The sequence below is a fragment of the Perissodus microlepis genome, chromosome 2 (assembly GCF_051167445.1).
Source record: "Perissodus microlepis isolate ML-2025 ecotype Zambia chromosome 2, ASM5116744v1, whole genome shotgun sequence".
Classification (NCBI taxonomy): Eukaryota; Metazoa; Chordata; class Actinopteri; order Cichliformes; family Cichlidae; genus Perissodus; species Perissodus microlepis.
Genome location: NC_140462.1, coordinates 15,369,715 through 15,382,560, shown reverse-complemented (window position 1 = coordinate 15,382,560; position 12,846 = coordinate 15,369,715). Strand labels below are relative to the sequence as shown.

General features: G+C 40.4%; 1 protein-coding gene across 2 annotated transcripts in view; it reads left to right on the top strand.

Annotated features, from left to right (window-relative positions):
- Positions 1–12,846, top strand: part of mrpl11 (mitochondrial ribosomal protein L11) — a 61,355-nt gene that overhangs the window by 17,961 nt on the left and 30,548 nt on the right. For both annotated transcript variants that reach the window (XM_084949588.1, XM_084949579.1), the window contains exon 2: positions 4,064–4,242. In XM_084949588.1, the coding sequence (XP_084805714.1) occupies positions 4,120–4,242 (123 nt within the window). In that variant the 5' untranslated portion in view covers positions 4,064–4,119. The remainder of the gene's footprint in view (positions 1–4,063; positions 4,243–12,846) is intronic.

The following is a 12,846-nucleotide window of genomic DNA, read 5'->3' as shown; positions in this document are numbered from 1 at the left end:
TCTGTGAGAATCAGGGTTAAATTCACTGGGTCCTCCCCTCCAATCGCGTCAGCCGAAGCCAGGTTAGCTGTGTGACGGCTGGCATTAGTTTCTTCACGTGGCTGCGTGTCGTTGATTTTTATTGACGGGTAGAGCAGATTTCTTACTTTTAATCGTAGACATCATCTTCACCCCTTAGAGTAACTATTTGTATTATCTTCAGGGTAGTTCATGTTGGCTTTCGAGGTTGTTGACTATGCTGCCATTTCTCACAAACCAGAACCGCAAATCCCATCATCATGTCTTGCAATTATTGAAGAAACAATTAATTAAAAAAAATATGTTTACAAATTTTACAGGAGAATGTCAGAGCAACAGTTCATGGCCTGAAGCTTTGGAAGGGTTTGCTGATGCAACAGTGACCCAATGCACGCAAGTAAATCAACAATTGAATCGTTAAAATGTGAATAAAATTTGAAAGGGCCGAGCCAGAGCCCTGACTCTTTGACCTGCAGTGAGTTCGAAGAGAAATTTGATGAACTGAAACAGCTTTGTTAGGCAGAATGGTTACTCCTCATCATCGATAAGGCTCATAAGTACCACCATCCTGAAATATATTTATATTTATATGAATATTGGCCAATAGATTCATATTTCGCACTCACTACAAATTGCTACCAGCACCTGCCTTAAAAATCCAGCATTGGTCAGGCTCTAGTTAGTACTAAACCTTGGCAAGCACAAGTCATTAATAAAAGCTGTAGTCTGGTGTGCATGAGTTCCCGCAGGCCTACAGAGGGAAAAGCTGTTGAGAATAATAAACCAACCGCATAAAGGTGCTCTGATAGAAATAAAATGGGAAAAGCCTTCAATGAGGCACAGTTTTTATTTTAACACACACTTACACTTGAATCTATGTCGCTATGCTTCTTTTGTTGAGATAAAAAAAAAGATATATTCTTCATTTGAAACGCAATCTGTGCAGCTGGGAAACTTCTTTTAGTTAGTTTTAATTTTGCAGAGATATGAAGACGGGAAGGCAGATAATGTGCAACAAAGGTTATTGAACTGCTCTTGATTAGGTGTTGTTCCAGGTACGAAACCAGATCCTACTGAGAAATGAATTACTGTTCAGCTTTTATTTCATCAGAGTGCAACTAAAAGATTTAAAAGATGTAGAGAGAAGAAGAAAAAGACATAATTTCCTCCAGGCTGATACAAGGTCTGTGTCATTTATATTGAGCATTCACTTTCAAACTAAACACACTGCTTCGAGACCATTTTGTCCATTTTTCAAGACTGTCATTTTATAGAAAATCAATACCCGTAACCTTCACTTGTAAATAAATAACAGATTTAGAGGCCTCATTGATGTTGACTACAGTTTGGCTTGCCTCCTAATTAAGACTAAAGAGAACCTAATAGCCTAAACAACAAACAGCGGTGGGCTTCGCCCGTGCAATTAAGCCCACATTTTTAATACCAAGTTGATTAATTTCTTTAATCAAAGTCAGCGTTACCCTTGAAATTGAGTCACTTTTAATTATGCTGAAACACAAAACAGAAGCTGCTGATACTGCTCTGTGATAGCCTGTAGAAATTTCGCAGGCATAATAATGGGCAGGTGATATAATATAGGAATCTGGTTTCAGATGATCTTTTGACAACAGTCTGTGTAGACCTGCATATTATCATGACAGGTGGAATTTTTCTCGAGCTTTTCCTCCAGTGTGCTCAGTTTTATTGACATGTTTACTTCTGTCAAAGATGCCTCCTCTCGATCAGTGGTAGTTTATTCGACAGGCGGCGGGGGAGCTGGAAAACTTCCAGATTTTCTTGGAAGTATTATTTTTAGAGTTCTGATTTTGGTCACCGTGGCTGTTTTATTAAGCCCGACTGTACGAGTCGACGATTAGAGACTTGTTTTCACGTCCACGTGGAATACCTTTGCGACTGAGCTATGAATTTGAGTCGAAGTGGCAATTTGGAGTATTGTCCCAGATTTGCTTCGGTTTGTGCTTTATTATAGCTCACCTCACCTTCTTCTATTAGGCGGTAATTTAAATGCTGGGTTTGTGGCCCGTCATTTATCAAGCATGTTTTAACAAAGTGCTCTCACGCAGTAACTCTGCACGGCCCAAACAAATTGCTCTTTCTGTCTACTCCTTGTTATCAACGAAGCTGTTGCCAGTAATTGCCGTAGGAATGTAATATTCCGCCTAAAGAGCAGCTCAAAATTGTGTCTTTTCCTTTCAGATTACTTTGGCTTTGATTTGATTATTCACAGCAAAAGCATTAAGCTAGCTCTGATTGAGGCTTTTCATGCAGCCTTGAACCATGTTTTCCTGCTTCTGCGCTGTTAATGCAGCTTCATTCCTTTACTCTAATGTAAATTGTGCTGGATGAAACGCACAGTCAGTGCAGTTGTGTTGCCTTATGTAGGTCAGTTCTTCTCCAGCGTTCACTGCTTGGCCTTGTGATGAGTGATTTCATTTTGCGAGGGAACTGCAGTTTTATTATTCATACTCCAACAGAGATTGGAGTTGCGGTGCATTAAAGCATGACGTTGTCATTTCCCCGCTCGCAGAGGCGTTATTCCCATTGCTCCAAATTGGAATTAAACCCAACATGTGATGCTGGCCCTAACTGTTTAGGAACAGCAACCCTCAGCACACTGTTAAGCCTCACTCTCTGTGGATGGTGCAGTGTGTCATTTTATTGGTCAGTTATTGTGTTTTTTTCCCCCCTCTGTCAAATTGGTGTTTGAGTTATTTATCTAAGCTCGCCAGTTAAGCATTCATGAGTTTTTCATGAGTCATTGTTTGATAACAGAAGTGGCTTTTCTCACTTCAGATTTAATGCATACTGGTTCTCTGCATTTTTAACTGCCTCCAAAATTTATCTGACTGCCAACAATTTTCTACAATGAAGTAGCTGAGCACATTAGGTGAGTACTGTGAAATTGACCTCAGAAAAGTAGCAGCGTATGTGAGTCACATTGTAAAGACAGCTATTCAGGGAATCCAGACTAAATGGATTCTGTTTGGGACTCTTTCTGCAGCGTGCATATAACCTTAATGCCCTTACAAATATTGCCTCACAGTGGCTGCACTTTAACGGCTGCTGGATAATCAGCAATCCACATAGAATCGCAACTTTTCTTGGGTGTAGCTTCCCACTGTTTGTTGCTCTGAAGCAGCGTGAGGTCCCATATATCTTTCTGGTACTGTCTCTTCTGTTGATCTAATTGGATACCCTCTGTTGCCTACAATGAATCATTGCTGGACCCCTTCCCTCCCCTCAAGTACTTATTTTTATTGAATGCAGGGTTCCCCTGAATCACAAGTCTCAACTTTAAAACTTGTATTTGTCCCTTGGCTACAGTCAATGATCTCCCCCCAACCCCCCCCCCCTTTTTTTTTTCCTACAGCTGTGTCAGTATCACTTTTATTCTAGCAGGGGATTATAAGACTCTTTTATGTCTTTTGCTTCCCCAGAGAAAGGCCAGGAGTTCAGGCCATTCTTCCCACTCTGCTAATTGTCTCCTGATTTGGCAAATGCATTTTAAGGTGGAACGAAGAGAGCCGACCCCTCTTTGCATTCGTACGAGGCGGTGACACATCCGCACCTTCTCCGTGTATTTTTATGAATACACATCCCTCTTCTATCCTTGACCTCTACAGATGCAGGGGAAGCTTTGACGGAGCACAGACTGTTAAGTCTCAAACAGAAGTGAGGCGATGGAGGCGTTTTTGGCATGCGCTCCATGATTTATTTTTTTTTTTCTTCTTAGTGAAGTTTAAATCCTGCTAGTTCTTAGGCTCTCCAACGTGGCAGGCATCTCACTCAGCTGCTGATCCACACTGCAAACACCTCCAGGAAAGTGGCTCTAACTGAGCCGATCGAAGGCAAAGATTTTTTTAATTACTCGCCCGCTGCAGAATGGAAAGGCTCGGGTTTTGCCTCTGGATATCCGTATCGACTTGGGTGTATGATGTTTTAATGAGCCTGGCGTGTGAATAATTTGTTGCTGTTGTATATGCTCGAAAAACCTAATTTGTTTGTTTTTCTTGTGCATTTTCAGTGGATGGATTCTCAGTTGACTTGGAGGCAGATTTAAGACTTTCCAGACAGACCAGGATGTCAAAGATCTCCAAAGCAGCCAAGGCTGTGAAGAAATTGGATACAGGCAATGTAATCCGGGCTATAGTGAGGTCAGGACAGGCTGCCCCTGGACCTCCGCTAGGCCCCATTCTGGGACAGGTAAAATTACTCCCGATTTCACTTGTTGTTCTATCTGTTCGCTCTGAGTAATCACAAGTATTCACTTAATTGAAGGAGCAGTGCTTCATTTTATCAACCGACCTTCTGAACACAGCACTCATTAACCGCAAAGCAACCCGATCCTTTCCTATTTTCACTTTGCCAGTCACATAGTTGCCTCTCTCCCCTCAGTCACCTCATCGTACATCCCCACCTCCTTCTCCTCCCTATTCATATTCCCATTCTTATTCTAGTCGCACAGCTCTATTGCGCAGGTGGGTGCCACACACTGCCTCAGTCTGCAACTATTTTCTCACAGTTTCCAGGCCAAACACACCAACACCTCCACCCACAGCAGCACCTGTCCATATACATTAGCCTCACTCTTTACAAGCAGGCTGATGAAAAGGGATTGAACCTGCGAAGGTTTTGTCTTAAATTCTTCTGTACTTCTTTCTGCTTCAATTGCTCCACAGAGACAGCTGAGGTAGTCTTGTTTTTTATTGCTCAGGGATGCACCACTACAACTTTTTCCCCACTGACGCCAATTCCGACTACAAAAATGTATGAATTGGCCGGTACAATAATAAAATAAGTCAGCAGTCCTCGAGCACTGAGCAATGATCAAAGTGAAGAGAGTGGATAAGAATAGCAGAGGCAGAATTTACTTGGCCATTCACTGCTGATGCTCCTCTTTGTTTCTGATCACAAAATTGCATCTGCGTTGAATTTTTCTTGTAAAGTTTAGATTTTATTTTATGCCATAAAAGGTTCTATCTGCTGCAGCTTTAATAGCCATTGAGGAATTAAAGTTTAATTGTCCTTTGAGAGATAGAAAGAAAGCAACCCAAAGGCTCATTCTCTACATACAAATGGTTCAGTTAGCCTCTTTAATGGACAGTACTCATCAGCCGTGGATGCTGTTGCACACTTGGAAACCAGATCAATTCTCACAGCTAATCCATCTCTGTGACATAATGACGACACTCAGACAAGAGAATGGAAAAATGTACATAATTGCCAGAAAAGCGAGCACCACATGATTTATAATATCACGGAAGGTAGCTTTATAAGTGAAATCAATCGAAAATATCGTATTTCTCTTAGATGACATCATCAATAGCTGCACCATTACTGTAGCTCTTCTATATTCTGCTGTCACCAGTTGAACAACATTAACCACAACATAAAAATCTGGTGGCTGCGCACTGCTTCTAATAGCTTAAATTCAGGTAATTCATTTACTTACCAGGGTTAGTAACGAATAGCTTAACTTAGCCTGGTCTCTATGACAGGCCTGGACTTACATTTGGGGCTTAAACCCCAAAGATTTTAGATCATTTTAAACACTTTTCTCTATAACAAATATTTTCTCCTATTTAATAATAAAATGAGCTAACTTGATCCGCAAAGATAATGACAACACACTAACAAAAATGTCGTGTCTTCCTCCCCCAACCCCAACCAGTCGTGGCAGATGGCTGCCCCTCCCTGAGCCTGGTTCTGCTGGAGGCTTCTTCCTGTATAAAGGGTGTTTTTCCCTCCCACTGTCGCCAAAGCACTTGCTCATAGGGGCTCATATGATTGTTGGGGTTTTCTCTGCTTTCTTTGTGATAATGTAGGGTTTTTACCTTACAATATAAGTAACCTTAAGGCAACGGTTGTTGCAATTTGGCGCTATATGAATAAAATTGAATTGAATTGATAAAATTGTTTTTACGCTAAAAAGCCAAAACTTTTAACATTTTAGCATCCTGATCTCATACTTTATGTGTTTGATTAAAATATACAATCCTATTACACAGCTTGAATGCTAGATTTTTGATGTTGATGCAGTAGCGTTTTGATCACTGAAAAAAAAACATTGGTCAGTGTTTTTCTTATAGATTTTCATATGTACGCTACGCTCACTGTTCAGTTTATTGGGTGATATTTTGGTCCATATTGACTTGATAAAGCACAGTTGCTGCATTTGTTGGCTGGATATGAATCTCCCGTTCACACCCCAAACGTGCTCTACTTGATTGAGATCTGATTTTGATATGGCATGAGCTTTCTGACATGGTGCATTATCGTGTTGGAAGCAGCCATCAGAAGACGTGTACACCCTGGATATAAAGGGATGGATATGGTCAGGAACAATACTGTACATTTAAACGATGCTCAGTTGTAGGGCTGGGCGATATATCGAGTTTTTTAAAAAAATATCGATATATTTTTATACGAGATATAAGATGTGACCATATCCTTTATATCGATATATACGTTATAATTATAGTTGTGGAGCCACAAGTTTGCCTCTCTTTCGTCCACTTTTGTCTTTACGCAACGTTACTCCGCCTCGCCTCTCCTTCACTGAACACAACTCCCCCTCCTCCCCCATAGCTTCACCTGCAGGCAGCGACAAGATGAACACGGCAAATCTCCGTTAACGAGTTACTGCGCATCGCTCAGTGCGTGGGGCTGGACGGCGTCAACGTGTTAACGAGCTAACCACGCTAACGAGCTAACCACGCAAACGCCATGCAGCCCACAGGGGCTGCACAGCCTAAAATCCTTTCATTTTCTCAAAAGTTGACAGCGCGCCTTATGTATGAATCCTGCTTGTGCTTGATGACCGCGAACCGATTTTATGTGGAACACGGCGCTCAGCAATCTGTCAAAAATGTTTTAGTACGACTTTGGTAAGCTACGGAGCTGCACCGCTTGATGGATTGTCGGAGCATTACGGCTACCGAGGAGCCTCGCGTAGTAATACGCACTGTGCTTCAACGTAACATTACCGTACTGTGTGTGTATAAGGACCATAAATGGCACCTGAAGCGGATTTCAAACTCCAGGCTGTCAGTCACGCAGTAGAAGTTGGGAACAGAGCAGCTGTGAAATCTGCCTATGTTATTATGCTCAGCGTCTTTTAGTTTACATTTTGACTGCACAATTGTGAGCTTTTTGTTATGGACAAAAACAACATACTTTTCTTTTATTTATGGAGCATTATTTAATAAATGCTCATAATTTATTTTTGAGTAGTTTTTTTCATGTACATCTGTGCTGTATGTTAATAAAAGTGCCCGTGTGACATCTGGGACACAGTGTGACTAAGAACTCTCTTTTTGTTCTTACTTTATGGCTTTAAAAAAATATCGAGATATATATATTATATCGCCATCCAGCTAAAAAATATTGAGATATGAATTTTGGGTCATATCGCCCAGCCCTACTCAGTTGGTATTAAATCTCTACTAGCCTGAACCATTGATGCAAGCCAGGATGGATCCTTGCTTTCATGCTGTTTATGTCGAATTCTGACACAGAAATTGTAACTCGTCAGACCAGACAATGATTTTCAAGCCTTGTATTGTCTAGTATTGGTGAACCCCTGCGAAGTCTAGCCTCAGTTTTCTGTTCTTGGTTACAGGGTTGGCACCCTCTGCGGTCTTCTGCTGCTGTAGCTCGTCTGCTTGTGTTGTGCGTTCAGAGATGTTGTAACAAATGGTTATTTGAAGACACTGTTTCTTTCCTGTTATCTTGAAGCAGTGTGGCCATTCTCCTCTGGGCTCAACAATGCATTTTACCCACAATTGCTGTTCACTGGAAATTTTCTCTTTTTCAGACCATTCTCTCTAAACGGTAGAGATGGTTTTGTGGGAAAATTGCAGTATTCTGAAATACTCAGACGAACCTGTCTGGCACCAACAACCACGCCATGTACAAAGTCACTTAGATTTCAGCAGGTTGTCCTGACCATGTCTACATGTTTAACTTTTTCTCCCTTACATATGACACTTGACCCCTTTACTCTTAACGACACATCAGTATATATGAATAAAGTCGTGACTTAATGACCATCAGCTTTTCCGAGGGTAGCTCTAGTAATCTGTGTAGGCAGAGATCACTCTCACTAACCTTTGACATGTCATGTGATTAGGTGTCTGTATTAATAAGCTAATGAGAATTTCCTTCCAACATAATATCTGTATTGTTTCTATGCAGATGACATAATTTTTCCTCCCCTACAGTCTAGTGAGTTTTTCAGTTACTTGATTTTAGAAATCAAAAGGAAGGACTGTCTTAAACCCGCAATAACAGCTCACATAATTTAGTGGAATAAAACTTGTTTCCGGCTTCAGGGCTTCTCGGCTCTACAGAGAAACCCGGCATTGTTAAAGTCATTGCTTCTGGCCTTGATTTAGTTTTGCTGCTCTTATAGTGGTGTTTACAGTCCCATAATTGATTTAAAAAACAGTGCTGCACACTGCCTCCTCAGCACCAAACAGAAACAGTTGGCACAGTTTGCTCGTGAACTTTTTAAAGCATGTACAACTGAATGGCCAGAAGGAATATTGGATTTTTAAAAACTCCCACTCCAAATGAATGCTATTTATATCTTTATCTGTGGGTTGTGTAAATAAGCAACTGTTTGCTTAAAGGTTCAGATATATAAACTTGAGAGCTGATAATCGTCACGTTAAGATGTTAATACAGATTTTAGAAAATATGCTTTATTTTTGTAGTACAGCAATGATGATTCTTTCTGGAAAACAAACAATTGTATTCTTTCTGTCCAAAAATAAAGTAAGTGGTGGATCTATGCTTTCATCTGAGAGCACTTTCCGCTGCTCTCTCATTGTGCAAGTGGTTGGCACAGTGGCTGGATCCATATATTTGACTTGACGCAGATTTTGCACCAGATGCCTTTCCTGACACAACCCTTCCATTTCTGTGCATTTGGGACTGGCACAAGTCACAAACATTGATCTGGCACAAGGAGTGCTCGGGCTTGTGACCCCCTGAGGAAGGGTTTGTTCTGCTTGAACCGGAGTGCTTTCGCATGTAAGGCACATATGTTAACCACTGCACCCTGGAGCCACAGGATCTCTGCTTTCATCTACCATCTTTTATCGTCTGCTCAGAAATATAGAAGCCAAACTTTAACTGCTACCATGTGTAGAGAGACTGTGAAAACCCAGTTTTATCCTCTCTTTGCTGTTTACCAGTTAGATGTATAATGGATTTTAAGATTTTTACCGATTATATTTAAAGCTTCCTTCCCCTGCAGCTACACTGGAGACTCTGAGTTCCCCTGAGCTAAAGCTGAGAATTAAGAAACTCGCTCTGGCTGTCAGTCAACTCTAAAGGTCATTGAGATTTTACATCTGGCACATTTGGAGCAATTTGGGAGCTTCAAAGGTTAATTGAAAATGAACCTTTACAGCTTTCTAATTTTCTATAACTTGAGACATTATAAATTTGAAACATTTGATTTGAAACTCCTTTTGTTTTTTAATAGAAAGATCCATGTTTATGACTGACAGTTGACATATTTTTACTGGCAGCTAAGCATCAGACATGCATAAAGACTCAAACAATAGCAATCGTGTATTTATGAGCAATCCTCCTCCTCTATAACATCTTCTTGTCAGAGTAACGTGAGTATTGATGTATCTGCATCACTGGGAAAATGACTTTTTTTTTTTTTAATATATATATATTTAAAGTTTTCTTCTCCCTGAAAGCACCGTTTCCTTTCCCAAAGATGTTACGGTTCAAATTTGCTACCTTTAAAGATGCTTGGATTTTTTACACCTCACTCTGACGCCGAAACTAAGAATAGTGGTTTCTTTACCAGCCTCACCAAGTATGCAGTTTCGTCTTCTCTGCCTATCTTTGTTTGTATGGCCTGTTTCACCTTTGAACACTTGTTCCTCGCTGTATCTTGTCAGAATATTCTGTTTGAGCACGAACTGTGTTAAATAATGCATACAAGACTCCACTGAGTCTATTTTATGCCATTAATTTGAGATTTTCTTACTTTCTCACACCACACTTGGTTTTTATTTTTAAAACCTTCTTTTTAACCTCCACATTTAAAGGTTTTGATTTCATGGTTGCAATATAAATACGCAGTAGCTGCAACATGAGACAAATGTAGTTCTATTTAGGAATCAAGGTTATATATCTGTATATTATATACTGAATCAATACCTTAATCTCACACAACGTACAGTGTCGTCAGATAGTCAGCCTGGAGCTCACTGTATCCTGTTTATAACTCAACTGTTATAAAAACAGCAGGAGGGTATTGGGGTCTTTCTGTGTGGGAATTGAATTTTCTTCCCATCTTTGCATGGATACCCCAGCTTCCTGCCACCATCTAAAGATATGCATGTTAGATTTACTGGTGATTTATAAATTGATATAGGTGTAAATGGTTGTCTGCCACTCTGTGTTAGACTGTGATAGACTCTGCCTCTCACTGCATGAGCACTGTGTTAACCTCCAGCCCCTCATGACCTTGAATTGGATATGTGGAAGACAATGGATAGATGAATATAATGTAAATTGATGCCATCAATAGGTTTTTGGATTGCAATTTTGAAGCCTTGTATGGTGCATTTTTGGTCTGGCTATCCTGGTATAATTGGAGCTAGTCTATATTTAGACAGCACGGTTGACCTGGGAACTTATCAGCTAATGGTAGAAAGCCACTTTACTTGGCTAAGAAGGGTCATCTGTAATTCTTTATGATATTAAATGGGGTGCTAATTTTGGCTACTTAATTTGGGCTTAAAACAAAAGCTACGTACCTGAACAACTGAACATTACGGTCCTGGAGTCTCACTCACCCGTCAATGAAAATAGTCACGCCCCTAAATCTAGAATAAGAAATAGAGACTCATCTGACCTGGTAACCTTTTTCCAATCATTTGTCCAGTTTTGGTGAGTCTGTGTGAATTGTAGCCTCAGTTTCCTGTTCATAGCTGATGGGTGTGGTCTTCTGCTGCTGTAGCTCTTGTGCTTCAAGGTTCAATGTTTTGTGCATTTGATGCTCTTCTGCATAGTTTGGTTGTAACTTGGGGTTATGAGTTACTACTGCCTTTCTACAAGCTGCAAGCAGTCTAGCCATACTCCTCTGACCTCTGACAATGACAAGTGTTCAGTGGATATTTTCTCTTTTTCAGACCTCTCTGTAAACCCTAGAGATAGCTGTGTACTCAGAAGTACTCAGAACAACCTTTTTGCCATTAACAGCCATGCCGTGTTCAAAATCACTTTAGTGACCTGTCTTCCCAATTCTGACGTTAAGTTTGAACTTTGTCTTCACCATGTCTACGCGCCCTAAATGCTGCCATGTGATTGACTGACTAGATCTTCGTTTTATCAAACAGTTTAACCGGTGTACCTATTAAAGTGTGCGGTTTAAACACATTTGCGGAATATTTAAATAAGAGAATTTAATTCCCATTAACCTCTGTACATTTGTCATGAATAGAAAAATTGACTATACAGACCAGAAATTTAAATCCCTGTGGGGGGTTACGTGCTTTTGGAGGCATGCCCAAGTGGCCCTTTGAGGAGCTGGGATTCCATCATTACTTTATGGGTGGTATTTGACACTAATTTACAGTTTCGATTAGGCACAATTAAAAAGGCCATGTTTTTTTTCTGGAATTCTTTAAGGTCACTAATACACTGATGACGAAGACCCGACGACGGCTATATTTCAGAATTCTTCCAAGTCACTTTTATCCAAACAGCCCTGGGTTATCAATTTTTGACTTTCATTTTTACAGCTCTTACTGAACAAATCTGGGGATGTTTTTCAGGTATAAATTTAACAACAGATAGTGTAGGGCTTAAAGGATTAAACTGCATTGCTGTCAGGACCTCTATAGTAAAAGGGAGGTTGTTATTTCCATCTGCAGTAATTTGTGTTTGGCTCTGTTCCCCAACTTTTCATAAATATGCAGAAAGCCAGACCAGAGGAGAGCAGCAACAGTAAGACCCGAGCAGATAACAAAGCAGCCCTCATACTGACAAACAGCTATGACATCAGTAAGGTCAAACACACATGAGGGTGGAACTAGGAAGGAGGTGGGTTGCAAAGCAGCTTGCTTGCTCTGGGTAGACCCTATATAAAGCTTACAAACTGGCTGATTTTTTTTTTTTTTGTATCAGACCAACTTCCAGAACGTGATTAAATTTAGTAATAACCAAGTAAATTTACTTACTGTAGTGCTACATCGAGGTATAGTGAAGAGTTAATTGTACTTTTGACAAATTCCATTTTATTTCCACATATCTTCATTTCAAATTTCTAACACTTTTTACTCTGCTGCTTTTTTAGCTTTACTTTCTTTGCAGATTTAATAAAGGATGTGATAGGATGAGGAGCTCAAAGTAGAGCCGCTGCCTCTCCAAAATGAAACTGAGTCAGCTTACATGGTTTAAATATCTGTCTAGGAGGCCTCCTGGACACTTCTTAGATTAGATATTTCAGGCCAACAGGAAGAGGGACCCAGCGAGACCTGACACTCGCTGGAAAGATTGTCCCTCGGCTCGCTCGGGAATGCCCCGGTGTCTCCTCTGTAGACCTAGAGGCAGGGGCTGAGGAGGGTGGTGTGCTTAGAAAAAGGATAACGAATGCAGTCAGGAAATTAATCATAATACATTACTTGGTTTAGTGCGACTAGCAAATTATAAAGTAGCAAATGATCCCCATTTGTAACAGCTGCACCACGGATGAATGATTACACGCAGATGCAACAATAAGCATAATCTAATTCGGTGTTATTGTGAAACAGACTACCCTGCATAAATTAC